The 17482-nt window shown below is 44.6% G+C and overlaps 1 protein-coding gene across 3 annotated transcripts in view; it reads left to right on the top strand.

Annotated features, from left to right (window-relative positions):
• Positions 1-81: 81 nt before the first annotated feature.
• ASCC1 (activating signal cointegrator 1 complex subunit 1) overlaps positions 82-17482 on the top strand; it is a 61428-nt gene continuing 44027 nt past the window's right edge. The window contains exons 1-5 of one of the 3 annotated variants that reach the window (XM_065407441.1): positions 82-225; positions 3754-3892; positions 5105-5204; positions 6448-6545; positions 11358-11536. In XM_065407441.1, the coding sequence (XP_065263513.1) occupies positions 3784-3892; positions 5105-5204; positions 6448-6545; positions 11358-11536 (486 nt within the window). In that variant the 5' untranslated portion in view covers positions 82-225; positions 3754-3783. Of the gene's footprint in view, positions 226-3753; positions 3893-5104; positions 5205-5440; positions 5515-6447; positions 6546-11357; positions 11537-17482 lie in introns of those variants that run through there. The other 2 variants (XM_065407440.1, XM_065407442.1) reach the window with 2 other exon arrangements.

The raw sequence follows: 17482 nt of genomic DNA on the forward strand, positions 1-17482 counted from the left end.
CCTGGAACAGCTAGTGGGGCTTTGAGTTTGAGCGAGGCCAGTGTGTGGTAGGAGGAGGCCCGCCCGCCCCGGGACCGCAGCGCCCGGGGGTAGGTTGGCGCCTGTCTCCGTTAAGTGCCGGTGAGCCGCTCGCCCGCCCCACGGGCAGGGCCGCTGCCCCTCACCCGGGGCTTACGGGGCCGTCACTCTAGGCCCTGCCCCGCTCTGCAGCCCCTGCCGATGCAGGTGAGTGCCGCGTGAAGCGGCTGCAGTGCCGCCAGCAGGCCGGCCCGGAGCGTCACGGCGAGGCTTCAAAAGCAACACGTGGGAGGGGCGCTTCGCTTCCCCTCTTCTCTCTGCAAAACCAACAAACGCCAAGCTCCTGCTAGGGCCCCGCGTAGCTGCGTGCGGGAGTAGGCCGGCGGCTCCCCGCCTTTGTCAGTGTGTGCGGGATTAAGGCCTAAGGGGCCTGACACGGGTGTCATTGTAGGATTCAGGCCAGTGGCTCCCAGGCAACAAACACGTCATGGGGGTAGCCAGCCATGCACTGCTGTGGCGTCATTCCACACGCTGCATCTTGTGGGAGCCGGGCCTTATTCTGTAACCTTGTTACTGTGCCCACAACCCACTGTTTCTTCTCTGCCATGTCCCCGCCACCCCATTATTGTTTTGCCATTCTTCTTTGTAGCATATAATCTAGGCCTAGGGTGACAATATGTCCCGATTTTATAGGGACAGTCCTGATTTTTGGGTCTTTTTCTTATATAGGCTCCTATTACCCCCAACCCCCTGTGCTGATTTTTCACACTTGCTGTCTGGTCACCCTATCTAGACCTCAGTCCTGCATCAGGTTTTGTGAGCACAGATTCCTGCACTAATGCAATTTTGTCAGCCTCGCATATTAAAAAATCACAACTCAACTCAAATATAACAAATTTGGCTTTAAAATAATGAGACTTTAAAAAAAAAACCCATCAAAGTAAAAAAGCTTTGTTCTTTTTTGTCTTCTGGTTTTGGGGCTTTTAGGGTGCCCTTGCTTAGCATTTTCAAGCTTTTACCCTACAACCACAAGAACTAGGAAGGAACTTACTTTTTTTATTTAGATAAAAACTGAGATTATTACATAATTACCTCTAGAACCTGGAGCTTTAAGGAAAGCATTATAGGTTGTGAGATTGGTGACAAAATATTTGTTGACCTAGATTAGATTAAACAGATTTTTTTTTTTTTTTTTTAAACAGACAGGTTTTTTCCCTTCACAGTGTCATCATAATGCAGAGTTAAGGTTTCTGCCAGGGCCGATTCCCCGAATTGGGCCCCGTGCCTAAGAGGGCCCTGTGCCCTAAAGAAGAGCACCTAACTTAGGTGCCTTTTTAATTTTTACTCATCCGGCGGTGGTCCGGGACTTCGGGGGTCGGTCCTTCACTTGCTCCGGGCATTTCTGATAAAGGAGAAACTCTCAGTTATGAAGATTAATGGGAGGAGGGAATGAACATTAATCCTTGAAATTCAATCTTTGCCTATACTGGGGTGGGCAAACTTTTTGGCCTGAGGGCCGCATTGGGTTTTGTAAATTGTATAGAGGGCCGGTTAGGGGAGGGGGTCGTGGCCTGGCCCCCACCTCCTATCTGCCACCCCCCGGGACTCCTGCCCCATCCAGCCCCCCCTGTTCCCTGATGGCCCCCCCCGGGACCCCTGCCCCATCCACACACCTCTGTCCCCTGACCGCCCCCGGACGCCTGCTGCCCCATCCAATCCCTCCTCTCATTCCTGACGCCCCCCCCCCCTCGGGATCCCTGCCCCATCCAACCACCCCTTCTCCCTGTCCCCTAACTGCCCCTGGAATCCCTGGCCGCCCCCTCCACACACACCCCGACTGCCCCCCCCCCCGGGACCCCCGTCCCCATTCAACCCCCTGTTCCCTCCCGACTGCCCTGACCCCTATCCACACCCCCGCCCCCTGACCATCACCCCGAACTCCCCTATCCTCTATCCAACCCCCCCTGTTCCGTGCCCCCTTACCGTACTGCCTGGAGCACTGGTGGCTGGCGGCACTACAACCGCGCCACCCGGCTGAAGCCGGGCCACGCTGCTGTTGCCATCACCACGCAGCCCAGAGACTGGGTCAGGCCAGGCTCTGCAGCTGCGCTGCCCCAGGAGCTCACAGCCCTGCCGCCCAGAGCATTGCGCGGCAGCGGAGCGAGCGAGCTAAGGCTGTGGGAGAGGGGGTACAGCGGGGGAGGGGCCGGGGCTAGCGTCCGGGGCCAGGAGCTTGGGGGCCCGCGGGCCATAGTTTGCCCACCTCTGGCCTATACTGTACACAAGTTTTCAATAAGTTCTAATTATATGTGAAGACTGTGACAGGCCAAAGTTAAAGTTTGGGTGCCTCAACTGTTTCTTTATATACCTTCATATATTTAGGTTTATTTTTAAAACTAACTCAATTTCCTATCCCAGGTGTATAATGGCTGACTTTTGGATAATTACAATATTTCTAAAAATTTTTGATTTGTATTTCAATCTTAACTCTGTTTTAACATAGCTTTTTGTCAGGGAATTTCCCTTTTTTTTTTTTTTTTTAAAATTAAAAATTTCCTACAGGGACTCTAAGTAAGATACTCAGAGTATGTTACCATGTAATATTTTTAATGATTTGAAGATCTGCAGTTTCACACATAAATATATATTTTTTAATTTTGAACTTTTACCAGATATAGATACATAGTGGCTGCTTTATCTCACTCTGGAGCAGCACAGAACAGCTAAAGTATTTTGCGTAGTTAACCTGAGTTTGCAGCTGCTTTGTTTTGCCAGCGTAGTGCAAAACAGCTGAAAATGTACACATCACTTTCTTCCTCATGCCCTCCAAAACTCCCTCTTCCTCTTGCACACATAGAACTTAGGCCAGGAAATAGGGGGAAACTGTTGAGTAGATCTGGTGCAATGGGTTGCTTTTGAAAAGATATTTAGGATCAAAGGTCATTTTTGTTGTTGTTTTTCATAACCAGAAGTTTATCTGTCAGGAAGAATTGTCCTCTTTTAAAATGGCCGTCATCTCCTATTGCTCTCAATCACCTTGATGCCACAGCGGCCATCAGGGAAGATGGAGGCTTTCTGTGCTGTGAGGAGGCAGAGACATGCCCATTGATAACAGCAAGAGAGAGACTTCTGTGGCTTTGCTCCTTTTGAGAACAATGGGAAATGGCAGTGCTTTTGAAAAAAGGCAGTTCTGTGCAGAATTCTCTGTAGGTAGACTATTGTATTTTTCAGCCTCTGCTGAAGGAGAAAATTTCAGTTATGAAAAATAATGTCGGAAAATTGACTGCTAATCCTAAAAAATAATTTAAAATGTGTAGTATATGCACAACATTTCTGTGAGTTTTTAATTATGACACAGGAATTTCAAAGAGTTTGTGGTTGATCATTAGGGACCAAAAAAAAAAAAAAAGGCTGGTGCTGGGAGCTAAATCTCTTACACTTATATTTCTTAAAGTTTGCTTAAATTTCTCAGTTTCTAATTAAGACTACTTGTAAATTCTCAGAAAATAGTCTTTCAGTAAGAAATTAAAGTGCTGTAATATTGGGGAAGAAACATTGTTGCTGTATTATTCATATGTAACAAAAAGGATGAATCCCTTGTTTTAAGTGTAAAACTCAGCCTTAACTACAGAGTCTCTACTGATGCCTCCATGATAACCTCTTAGAAAGTACATATAGGAAACCTGGGAATTTAGAATTTCTAGGGAGATGTCAGCAGAATTATTTTTATTTCAGTAGGGTGCCATCATTGGCAGGAAGAGCACAATGGAAGTTCTGCGTCCAACACTTATAAGGATTGGAGGGCGCATTTATAGGAAAAATATTATTCGACAACAGTCCTATCCAAATGAAGAAGAGGATGATTTCTATGCAGGTAAAACCTAATATGCAGGGGCCCAATCTAGTATTAATATAATATATTGCAAAGTGGTGAATTAGCATTCAAGACTTACAGGGAGTTAGCAAACTCAGGCTCTGAGCCTATGAAGAGCTCCTTGTGGGCACAGGGGTCTGCCCTTATTGCAGGAGTGGGGATGTAGTCTTTTGAGTGAAGAAACACTTTGCATTGTTCTCTAGCAGTCCTGGCCGAGGAGCAGAGTAAATTCTGGTTACAAAGTGTTGGCTTAGGTGATAGTGAATTTGACGTGGGTTGCTGGCTATCAGTTAATTTGTTGATTGAAAAATTCAGCAAAACAATGTTATCTGTGTTTTAAAAAAAATCTTTTATTTAAAATGATCAGTAAAAATGTTAAGAGTTTGTAGAGAATATTTTTTCCCTATTCGTGCATTGTTCTTGGTATTTTCCACAGTGAGTTTAATCTCAGAGTTAATAGGAGTTGAGGTCATTTAGCACCTCCTTGGAAATGCTCAGGACCTTTCGATATTGGCCCTTAAATGGGTGTCGTCTTGTGGCCATCTGATGTGGATTTTGAAAGATATCACCTATTTACATGGCTAACTGTTCCTTTTCTATCTTGGTGTACTCACCTGTATGTGTACCATATTAGGTAATGTTTATGTGGGTCCTTGTAAATATAGAAAAGCCCAAGAATATCTGGTAAACTTCCACCATTTGTTTCAAATAGAAAAGATTGAAAGAACTGGGCAAATTCTAATATGCTTCTTGCCACCCGAACCCACCCCTGCTCACATTGAGCTAACCAGGTTTGGTTGAAAAACAAACATGACTAAGTGGTCCATGGGTGAGAGGTGGGTCTTTAGATCCTCTGATACTTAGTTCTCTGAAAAGGGCAAAAGGCCAGTGGGCTACCGCTCAACAGGCAGAACAATTCTTTAAAAAAACCCTGTTGGGCCACTGGGCTATTTTGCAATTGCAACCAAGAGAAAAACTGTTCTGTAGCGGGCTGAAACTGCTACTTTTTTAACCCTCCAAGAATGGAAGATTTAAAAGTAGTGTCATGATGTTTTTCTGAGCAGGTAGTAAGGTAAAATAAAAGCCGCAACTCTGACAGAAGGAGCCACTTCGTTCTTTTATTTAACCTTGGGAGAAGAAAGCCGGTGAGAATGTTGCATCACATAAAACACTGTCAACCTTTATAGAACAGTTTGATTTTCTACTTTATAGGCCCTGGGGATCCTACAGATGAGCCTTGTGATGCCTTCATGGTGGAAGAGACTGAGAGAGGTTTCCAGTGTGCAGTGGAGGTTCCCAGCCCACTCTACAAGTGAGCCTACATGTTGTTTTATTTGAATCCTCTTTTACAGAAGAATCTGTCAGGGAGGTTGGATTCTCAGAGGCAGCTGTAGATTCTAGACTTCTCAAATAATTTCCATTTTGTGGAGAGCTCTGTATTTGTGTGGGGGGAAAGGGGTGTGGATCCCTTTCCAATGTATCCGTTTCACATTTGGCACTTGGCTCTCACCATGGTGGCAACTGTATCTTGTGCTTTCTTGCTGATAGCAGTTTTTTGAGCATCTGTTCTTCAGGACATGAAAGCAAGCCAGGAAGATGGAACAATGTGGGGAGAGACTGAGGTAAGCAGCCAGGCCAAGGGAAGCTGTGAACACTTTGTGAAAAGGCACATTCAAGATTGCAGTGTTTTGCTAATTGAATATTTGAAGTGAAATAATTTAATGTTCACTTAGGGTATGTCCGTACTTTGAACTGGAGGTGTGATTCCCAGCTGGAGGAGACGTCCCCTGAAAATGGAGTGTAGGCACAATAGTGTGAACAGTAAGAGGGGTTCACACTGCTGTGGCTGCACTCCATTTTTAGTACACTAGCTTGCTCAGGCCAGGTCTACACTACCGCGGTAGTTCGATGGCTGGCAATCGAAGTTCCGGGTTCGATTTATCGCGTCTGGTCTGGACGCGATAAATCGATCCCGGAAGCGCTCGCCGTCGACTGCGGTACTCCAGCTCGGCGAGAGGAGTACCGCGGAGTCGACGGGGAGCCTGCCTGCCGCGTGTGGACCGCGTCTGAACCGTGGTAAGTTCGAACTAAGGTATGTCGACTTCAGCTACGTTATTCACGTAGCTGAAGTTGCGTACCTTAGTTCGAATTTGGGGGTTAGTGTAGACCAGGCCTCAGAGTTAGTGCAGATATGCCTCCTCAACTTGGGAACTGCACCCCAGCTAGAAGTATAGACATATGCTTGGAAGTATTTAGCTGATATGACAGCTTTGTCCAGTAATATTTGCCAATTTTTAAAGAATGGTTATATTACAATTATATACACAATTTTTTATTTCAGTATGTATGGATGGTTAAAATGACTGTGCTGAATTGTGTTCCTTTGCTACACGTTTTCTAGGTCTCTGCTACATGTTCTCTTTGGTGGCTGAATGATATGGTAGTTTCCCCCTTCTACCCCCAAGAAAGAAAAGAATAAAGCAACCAAACCCTGCCTAGAAAAATAAAATAGTGACATTTTTGTGCATGACAGTATAGCATTTGTATGTCTATAGGTATATCATTGGGAAAAAAGGAGAAACCAGGAAGAGACTGGAAACAGAGACTCGAACTTCCATCAGCATTCCCAAGCCTGGAATGGAAGGACAAATCGGTGAGCTTTAATGTGCACAAGATGAATGAATGCTCTCTTGTCCGCTCCACCTTTGGTGTGTGTTTTGTGCACAGGACTGAGAATCAGGAGACTGCTCTTCTATTCTCAGCTCTGACACATCACTGACTCTTGTGACCTTGTACAAGTCACTTAACTTTTCTTTTTACCTTGTTTTCTCTGTCTTACCTTTGTAAAGTGCTTTAATATCTGTAGATGAAAAGTATTATTTAAGACCCTAATCCTCCTAACACAAGCATATTCATTACTTTAAGCCTCTGGGTAGTTCCACTGAAGTCAAACCTAGCAGTAGTCTAAAGTTAAGCGTATGTGTAAGTTTCTGCAGGATTTAGGGCGTAAGTTCTTGAATAATTATTTTTATATTAACAGCAATATTAATGGGGAGTTGTACATACATAGCAAGGCATCTTCTCTCAATGTGTATGTACATGTGGAATAAATTTTCTTTAAATGCACCATAGGTCATTATAAAGCTGTCTTTTTTAAAAAAAGAGGTATTCTAATAAAACTTGCATCTTTTGTTCTTGTTACTAGAACTTCACAATGAAAATGAGTGGGTTTGTAATGTATGCTCCCGTTACACTTAGTTTTATAATGACAAAGAGCATCATAATGCCCATAATATACTGTACTTTGTGGCTTTTACAAAAGAAATGGAATGTCTGAAGCAGACACACACTGCAGCATGTTATGGGCATTATGATAATATTAGTGTCACATGTCCCGGTAATTATATACATAAATGTGTAAAAAAAAAAAAAAAAAAAAAGGGCTTTCATAGAATATCAGGGTTGGAAGGGACCTCAGGAGGTCATCTAGTCCAACCCCCTGCTCAAAGCAGGACCAATCCCCAACTAAATCATCCCAGACAGGGCTTTGTCAAGCCTGACCTTAAAAACTTCTAAGGAAGGAGATTCCACCACCTTCCTAGGTAACCCATTCCAGTGCTTCACCACCCTCCTAGTGAAAAAGTTTTTCCTACTATCCAACCTAAACCTCGCCCACTGCAACTTGAGACCATTACTCCTTGTTCTGTCGTCTGCTACCACTGAGAACAGTCTAGATCCATCCTCTTTGGAATCCCCTTTCAGGTAGTTGAAAGCAGCTATCAAATCCCCCCTCATTCTTCTCTTCTGCAGACTAAACAATCCCAGTTCCCTCAGCCTCTCCTCATAAGTCATGTGCTGTAGCCCCCTAATCATTTTTGTTGCCCTCTGCTGGACTCTTTCCAATTTTTCCACATCCTTCTTGTAGTGTGGGGCCCAAAACTGACACAGTACTCCAGATGAGGCCTCACCAATGTCAAATAGAGGGGAACGATCACATCCCTCCATCTGCTGACAATGCCCCTACTTATACAGCCCAAAATGCCGTTAGCCTTCTTGACAACAAGGGCACACTGTTGACTCGTATCCAGCTTCTCGTCCACTGTAACCTCTAGGTCCTTTTCTGCAGAGCTGCTGCCTAGCCATTCAGTCCCTAGTCCAGGGGTCGGCAACCTTTCAGAAGTGGTGTGCCAAGTCTTCATTTATTCACTCTAATTCAGTGGTTCCCAAACTTTAACAGTCCGCGAACCCCTTTCACTAAACTGTGAAATCTTGTGAACCCCCTCCTAAAAATGAATATTTTCAGGGATTTAAGTTTAAATTTCCTCAGTGTGATGGATGCCCCAACTGCCTGGCCCCGCTCTTCCTGGGGCTCGGGCTGCCAGTCCCGCGCCGAGCGCTGGGGTTCGTGCTGCCGGCTCCCCGCTGACGGGGGCAGGGCTCAGGCTGCCAGCCCCAACTGCCCGGCCCCACTCTCCCTGGGGCTCGGGCTGCCAGCCCTGCATGGGGAGCGCTGGGGTTTGGGCTGCTGGCTCCCCCGCTGACGGGGGCAGGGCTCAGGCTGCCGGCCCAAACTGTCCGGCACCGCTCTCCATGGGGCTCGGGCTGCCAGCCACACGTGGAGCGCTGGGGTTCGGGCTGCCGGCTCCCCCGCTGACGTGGGCAGGGCTCAGGCTGCCAGCCCCAACTGCCCGGCCCCACTCTCCCTGGGGCTTGGGCTGCCAGCCCTGCATGGGAGCGCTGGGGTTTGGGCTGCTGGCTCCCCCGCTGACGGGGGCAGGGCTTGGGCTGCTGGCCCCAAGTGCCCGGCCCTGCTCTCAAGGGGCTCGGGGCTGCCAGCCCTGCCGGAGCACTGGGGCTCGGGCTGCCGGCTCCCCCGCTGAGAGGGGCAGGGCTCGGGCTGCTGACCCCAACTGCCCGGCCCCACTCTCCCTGGGGCTTGGGGTTGCCAGCCCCGCCGGAGCGCTGGGGCTTAGGGCTGCCGGCTTCCCCGCTGACAGGGGCAGTGCTCGGGCTGCTGGCCCCAACTGCCTGGCCCCGCTCTCCCTTGGGCTCGGGGCTGCCAGCCCTGCCGGAGCGCTGGGGCTCGGGCTGCCGGCTCCCCCGCTGAGAGGGGCAGGGCTCGGGCTGCTGGCCCCAACTGCCCGGCCCCGCTCTCCCTGGGGCATGGGGTTGCCAGCCCCGCCGGAGCGCTGGGGCTTAGGGCTGCCGGCTTCCCCGCTGACGGGGGCAGGGCTCGGGCTGCTGGCCCCAACTGCCTGGCCCCGCTCTCCCTGGGGCTCAGGGCTGCCAGCCCCGCCGGAGCGCTGGGGCTCGGGCTGCCGGCTCCCCCGCTGAGAGGGGCAGGGCTCGGGCTGCCGGCCCCAAGTGCCCGGCCCCGCTCTCCCTTGGGCTCGGGGTTGCCAGCCCTGCCGGAGCGCTGGGGCTCGGGCTGCCGGCTCCCCCGCTGACGGGGGCAGGGCTCGGGCTGCTGGCCCCAACTGGCCGGCCCCGCTCTCCCTGGGGCTCGGGGCTGCCAGCCCTGCCGGAGCGCTGGGGCTCGTGGCTGCCGGCTCCCCCGCTGACGGGGGCAGGGCTTGGGCTGCCAGCCCCCAACTGCCCTGCCCCGCTCTCCCTGGGGCTCTGGTTGTCTGCCCTGCAACCAAGTCCCACCTGCTGCCTCCAATTCCGGGGTCCTCTGGCCGCCATTAGTGAAATTTTTCTGGCGAACCCCCTGTAACATTCTGCGAACCCCCAGGGGTTCGCAAACCCCAGTTTGGGAACCACTGCTCTAATTTAAGGTTTCGCGTGCCAGTAATCCATTTTAATGTTTTTAGAAGGTCTCTTTCTATAAGTCTGTAATATATAACTAAACTATTGTTGTATGTAAAGTAAATAAGGTTTTTAAAATGTTTAAGAAGCTTCATTTAAAATTAAATTAAAATGCAAAGCCCCCAGGAACTGGGCAGTGTGAGTGCCACTGAAAATCAGCTCGCGTGCCGCCTTTGGCATGTGTGCCATAGGTTGCTACCCGTGTCCTAGTCTGTAGCAGTGCATGGGATTCTTCCATCCTAAGTGCAGGACTCTGCACTTGTCCTTGTTGAACCTCATCAGATTTCTTTTGACCCAATCCTCTTAATTTGTCTAGGTCCCTCTGTATCCTATCCCTACCCTCCAGCGTATCTACCACTCCTTCCAGTTTAGTTTCATCTGCAAACTTGCTGAGGGTGCAGTCTACACCATCCTCTAGATCATTAATGAAGATATTGAACAAAACCGGCCTCAGGACCGACCCTTGGGGCACTCCGCTTGATACCGGCTGCCAACTAGACATGGAGCCATTGATCACTACCCGTAGTATTTAAAATTTCCTGCCTGTCAATACCGTTCAGAATCAGTGGATTGTGACCTTCTGGGGGGGTCATGAAAGGCAATTAGGAGGATTGTGAGGCCTTGAAAAATTAATTTAAAGCAATCCCCAGTCTCCACAAACTCTTTTCTTTCAAGGTCACATATTCTCTGTCAGCCTCTCAAAGCACACACAAATGGTATATGATTACTATTGTTGTTATGGATACATCTTTTACTCTTTCTTTTGTAGTAAATGTAAGGGGGTCATGCAAATGTTTGACTTCAAATAAGGGGTTGCCTACCTGAAAAGTTGAGACCGTTATGTAGACAGTTCAAGAGCAACTGAACTGAGAGAATCTTATCACTTTGTTTGGCATCACAGCCCTATAAACACTTTAGGGACTACCTTTCTTTAGGCTGCTGAGGAGAAGGAGAAGCAACCTTTTGAATGACGACATCCTAACTTTATAGAGAAGCAAAAATGTAAGGCATTGAAGTAAAATTAATAGTCTAGCAAGACTTCTCTGGCTATGTTTAAGGGGTTTAGAATATCTTATTTTTCTACCTTTCCTCCTTTAAGACCTGGAATGAGGATATGAAGCTACAGTGCTAACAGGTAATTAAAAAAGAATATTGCAGCCCCATACATTTCTCAGTCATTAATACTGCTATATATCAAATAAGAAATTAAAGGGAAATCGTGATGCAGATAAACAAGGCTAATAGTACTGTAGATAAATAACTATCCAATAGGATCTAAGTTTATTTTTTAGCTTGTACGCAATTTGGGGTAATGACTGTTTTTTTTAGTGTCTGGCACAGTGCGCCCCAAACTACTTGAGGCCTCTAGGTACTACTGCAATATAAATGCTTAATAATAATATTGGCTATAGTGAATTAAATTAGTATTGGAGTTCTGTTTGATTGTCTTCTGTCCTGAGTCTTCTAGAATTTAATTTATATTCATACTTAACTTGTCAATATCCTAGAATATGGATTGTTAAATGCATTATAAGTACAGTGGAAAATCAGTATCTTTTTAATTAGGTCTTAGCGCTAGTGGACATCATAGCAAAATGTCACCAATCTTGTGTGGATTTCATATAGCTACAATTAGTGTTACTTTGTTTGCTTTTAGTGATTACTGGACAGCAGCGTAGTGGTGTCATTTCAGCCCGAACACGGATTGATGTTCTTGCTGAGAGTTTCCGCAAGAAGCAGCCATTCACACACTTCCTGTCCTTTGCTCTCAACCAGCCTGCGATTCAGGAAAAATTTCTACAGTTCAAGGAGGAAGTATTGGAGAAATGCTCCAAGGTAGGGAACCATGATACTTGGAAGTAACTGACGTAAAAAAAGATGCTGCTTTATTTTATTGACGTTAAAGGCAAATTAAAATATATGCTGCTGGGGAGAAAATGTCACTTGTGTTTGTGGAATGCATAAGTACACTAATAAATTATGAGGCCTTAAAAGTAGACATTGAAAACTAGTTATACTGAAGATGTTGAGAGCACTCTAATGGAGGTTTTTTGAACATGGAATTATTTTTGTAATAAATTGACAGTAAAATATTTTCCACAGATGTGGAGGAAACTGCGATTCAAAAGTTTTGGTTTTTAAAATTTGAAAACCATTAATTAATGTACGTAACCTTTGGCTGCATTTTACGTCGTTTCTACTATAAATATCCAGCATGTGACAAGGGGTTTTAACAAGTTTGCTGCTGCTTTTTCACTGTCCCTTTGGCCCCTGACATTGAACAAATATGGGAATCATTACCTTAACTTAGCCAGAAATGACTCGGTAGCATTTGACACAATGCAAACGTTATCACTTAGCAACATTTTCTTTCGTCCACCAAGGCTGTGCTGATATTACCTCTTGCTTGTTTTCAAATCTTAAACTGATAGCAGGAAATAATTAGGCACAGAATTGAGAACAGAATACAGTGAATGCTGTATGTATATGTGTGTGTGTGTATGTGTATGTGTGTGTATATATATATATATATATATATATATACACACACATAAAAATATTTTTTTTTTTTTAAAGAATGATTAATTTGTTAGCTTTCACCAGCACTAAATTCCATTGCAACTTGATAGCCATGGAGTCTTCTCAGAACAGGTTCAGAAGAGAGAGCAGTGTTACACTGCCATCTGCTGATGTATTTCAACACTAAGCTGGGAGGTTTACCTTTTAGGAAGGAAGGGCTAATTTGGTTTTCATGCCCATTCATTCATTGGCTTCTTTGCTGAGGCTGACAATGAGAGTGCTAGATTGTGTGCATGTGACAGTCATTTAATTTATCTAGGGTCTGATACTGGTGCTCATCATAGTACCCAAGCACTTCCGAAGAATAAGAACGATAACTCTTTTGCAGTGAGCAAGAGGCAGGCTTAGTTTTTTAAAACCGAATATAGAAGATCAGGAGTGTTGGTGTAAGAGTGTCATTGAAGGAAGCCTAGACAGAGGGGTAGGTTTTGCATTCATCTCAGTGCAGCAAGATTAGCGCTCATTTTATCTAGCAGTGAGTACCATGATCTTGGCCTGGCTTCCTCTGTTGGTTTACAGTTCTGTTTTTCCAGTGGAACAAAGCTGTTCTGGAAAGAGATGGTCCTTCATGTCATGGGCACATTCTAAGCAGAGCTCTTCATGCCAGTTTTGTGCAATAAGCACCATATATACCAAGATCACTGTTCGCCGTCTGGAGTTCCTCTTCTCCAGTTCCTTCAGAATCCTCTCCAGGCTGCCTTCCACCTCTTGCATATCATTAGAACTGTTTTCATCAAAGTCTTGACCTCTTCATAGCCAAAGCTCAGAAGCAGTACTCCATTCTCCTCCTCCTTGACCTGTCAGCCACCTTTTACAAAGTCAACCATCTTCTTCTTGAAATCTCATCCTCCTTGGCTTCTGTGACTCTGTCCTCGCCTGGTTCTCCTTCTTCATTGCTGTTTGCTCCTTCAGTATGTCCTTTGGTGGATTGTTTCTTTTTCCTTTACACCTTATCTCTGGGTTATCTCATCCACAAACAAAAGTTCAGCTACTGTGTCTATCCTGATGGCTCACATATCTATCTGTCTTCTCCAGACTTGTCTCTTTCTGTCCAATCTAAAATCTCTGCTTGTCTTTCTGACATCTTTTCGTGGATGTTTAGCCATTAGCTCAAGTTTAATATAGCTAAAACAGAGCTCTTAATCTCCCCCCACCCCTTCCTTTATTGATCACAGTTGACAAGACCACCTTCCTTCCTGTCACTCGGGCCTGTGTGACCTGGATATCATTTTCAACTCAGACCTCTGTCCTCACATCCAGGATATGTCTGAATCTTGCCATTTCTTTCTTTGTAACATCTCTAAAATGCCTACTTTTCATCTACACATCATCTCGCGTCTCAGTTACTGCAACGTCCTTTTCTCTGTCCTTGACAAATGCAATTTTGCCCCTCTTGTATCCATTCAGAATGCTGCTGCAAAGATCATTTTCTTAGCCCTGTTCTCTATTACATCAAACACATAAGCCACTTGTCTTTGCTTTCAAGGCCCTTCACAGCCTACCCCAACCCTACCTATCATTGCTCATTTGCTAATGAAATTTTAGTTCGCACCTCTTGAGTGGCCCATGACACCAGCTTTCATTGCCCACTAGTTAAATTTTCAAACAAGCATCTTTGTGCTTTCTCTCATGTTGCCTCATATGCTTGAGAGGCATTCCTCATTCAAATCCCTCCTTAAAACTCTCCTTTGCTGTGCTGCCTACAAAAAACTTCACAACAGTTAGATTGCTGGTGTGCTGATTCCACTGCCTATCATGCTGACCAATATCTTCTCGTTGTTTGCTTATACTCCCCCATCTGTTGTCTCTTGTCCTGTGCTAAGATTGTATGCCCTTTGGAGCAGGCACCATCTTTTTGTTCTGTTTGCATGGTACCTAGCACAATGGCAGTCCTGGTCCAGGATTGGCGCTCTTAAACACCATGGTAATACAAATACACAACTTATTTCATCGTCTGTCAATTAGTTATGGCTTTTGGTCACTACAGACTCAGGTTGCATTCAGACCAGGCACCCAGAAATAAAAGCCCTCATCAGTAGTATGGATGATGTTCCTGAGGATGTATAAAACTTATCAGTGAGATATGTTCATTAACTGCATAATCAACAGGTAGAAATTACGCATTTTTAGGGCCTTCCTAAAATGGTGGGGATTGGTGTTTTACTTTACTTCCTTAGTGAATGTAGTTGGATTAATTTAATGTATATTGTACAATTCTTAGGACATGTCTTTCTTGATAATTTTAAGTATGCCAAAAATTTGATGATAAACTACTTTATACTCTTTAAACTAGAAAATTGTTTTGCAGTATCACTTTCAATACCTCTGTATGTTTTGTTATAGATTATAAAATCCTTTAAATAAGTTCTCTCTCTTTCCTCCTCCTCTTTTTCACCATTTCTTTCTCTGCTAATGTTGCTCCTGTTCCATCAGTGAATAGAAATACAGATTTTTCTCTCAGCATTGCCCCTTCAGACTCTTGTAAATAGCTTACTTGACATTTTGGCCTCAGGTCTAGAAATATTTTTTTGCCACTCCCTTTATCAGGATTCAGATCCTCAATTTTTATTATTTTTAACTTTTCTATATTGAATTTAGTCACTGGCAAAGATTTATGTTTTATGTATGTGAGATTTGGGGATTGTGGTGCTTTAACTTTTCAGCCTTCTTCCTTTGAGCGTTATCATGAGTGTTCATAGATACACAGAGTTTATTGCAACTCCATATGTCTTTCAATCATTCCACAGCCAGTAATGCCACTGTATCGCACAGCAGGGTCTGCTAGAAAGCACATCAGTAATGAAAACCAGTAATTCAAAACTGTGCTGCATAGTGCCATAAGAGTTTATAGAGCTGTCCAAATACAGTAATAGGGGATTTCTCAGGATGTTTAGAGGAACTTGAATAGATTTCAGGTATAGAAACTGTGTATCTTTGTTCCTGCTGCAGATTCAAAACAGTGCAGAGTCAGTTAATGACTCCAGTACTCAAAAGAAGCTTACTAATGATAGTAAATAAGGAAAAGTCCAGGTGTGTAAATTAGCATTTCTTCTGGTTGTTGAGCATTTGTGCAGGATTCTTTCCTCTCTAAAACTGTTACCATGACAACCATTCATCCATATTTTGTAATGTTGTAGTCTTGCATGTCAGTATATACTTTGTATTACTCTTTTGGCTTCACAAGGTTTTGTAAGTTCACAGTTGCATTAAAATGTCAAAAATCTTAAGCATTATCTATCAGAGCCACTTATGTTGGTTAGGCAGCCAGACAATGAAGTGGCAAAATAGAATGCTAGGGCCAATATTTAAATGAATGCCATCTGTCTCTGACTAGGGGGATGGTACTGTTGAGGTATGGGAGACAGGTTTCTGGGTGATCTTGAGAGGCTTGCATCATGGACCATCAAGGGGAGGGGGAGGACTGAAATGTTTATAACTGATCCTGGGGGTGGAAGAGGAAGTATGCATTGCAGTCTCCACCATCCTTCAGTGGCTGGTTATGGAGCAACATTGCCAAGAAAAATCTTGTATGGTTCTTTCAATCTCTGCAAGTGCTGCCTTTATGTATAGCAGGCTGCAGCTGTAATGTGGGAGGGAAAATACAATTACTATGGTGTTTGGCAGTCTATAAATATCGAATGTAGATAATTACATGGAATGAAAGGAAGGTATCCTAGAGAGAGAGAGAGTGAGTGTGTGTGTGTGAGAGAGAGAGAGAGAGAGAAGCTTTCCAACCTCCACTCCAGTTTCTAGTGTATCTTTGATTCCTTAGGTTGTTCTGAGGAATTGTGAATTACCCTGCTCATTCCTTGTAGGTGCATACATCAGGATTGGAAAGGCATATAATTGGTGGTAAGAAATAAAAATGCTCATAAACTCTCATGTAAATATTAGATCGTTGGGTAGCAGAAAAGATATAAAACTGGGAAGGAGGAAGCTCAGTATTGAATAGTTTATTCATGCACCTTGCCAAAAAGGATTTTGTTCTGGAACTTGGTCTCTCAATCCCTGATCTAATGGGTTGGGAGTACTGCAGACACACAGTGCTTGGGCTCTGGGAAGAGAAAGCGAGTGCTTCAAATAAAATTTTTTCTGGCATTCTATCAAAATTGTGATATCAAGGACAGAAGGCCTCAGCAGTGGGGAAGGAGTCAAATATTTAATGGGGAAGAAGTTGGATCCTAAAAGTTACCATGGGGTGGGTAATTGTCCCCCTCACTCTCTGGAAGTAGAAATGGTTAGTCATTTCCCTTCTACCCTAAATATATATTTGTGAATGAGATTATGATACAACAAAAATATGACAATCATGGAAGGTAGGACAATTGAATTCAGAATTTTATCAATTTTTATGAAAGACCTGCTTTCCTTTTAGGCCAGCTCTGCATCAATTGAGGTGTGTGTGTGTTTAAATATAGATGCAAAAAAGTGGTAGGCCTAGATTGGGAACACAATTATTTTGTTCCATGTATAGAATTGCAATAGCTTTTCAGTATGGACAACATATGTGACTCTTTGGGGAATAAATATGTGTAAAAAGTTAGTTAGCATTCAATGTGTTTTGTTTCATTTCATAAAACCTTCATATATTGGCTTACTACTTTTTTCAGAAAAAGTGTTTCTTTCCTCCACAGGTTGGGGAAAATCACAATCCTGTAATCTGTTCCCCTTCCCTTCCTTAGGGCTTACGATGTTCCCTGTACACTGGAGCTGCTAACAAGAGATAGAACACTCTTTGGCATGTCTGACAATGACTTTAAGTCCAGTAGAGGGCAGTGTTTGGAAGTCAGGAATATGCCAAAATCTTAGTGATGTTATGTAGTGTTACTTAAAGGGAATATTTTAAATAGAAACTTCAGTATGTCTTTCAGGAGTCCAAGTTCGTGAGCTGTGGATTTTTTAGAGAGGCAGTGATTTCCTTTATTTTTGTTTGTCTGCCAGTGCATTTTAAGGAACAGTAGGCATAGATGGAAAGTTTTTTTTTAATTGGTTAACAGCTACCACTTTGCACTTACTTAGCACCTTATGTGCAAAGATCTTGAATCATTTCACAAATTTTATGATGCCTCATGGCATCCATGTGAGCAATGGTCAAAGTAGATCACAATAGGAGGGGCTATTCACCTATTTTTTTCCCTTGTCATCAGAGGTATTTATGTTGAGTGAAGTGGTTTTATAACACCTTGTGGCGATGGATGCAGC

Source organism: Emys orbicularis, chromosome 7 (assembly GCF_028017835.1).
Source record: "Emys orbicularis isolate rEmyOrb1 chromosome 7, rEmyOrb1.hap1, whole genome shotgun sequence".
Lineage (NCBI taxonomy): Eukaryota > Metazoa > Chordata > Testudines > Emydidae > Emys > Emys orbicularis.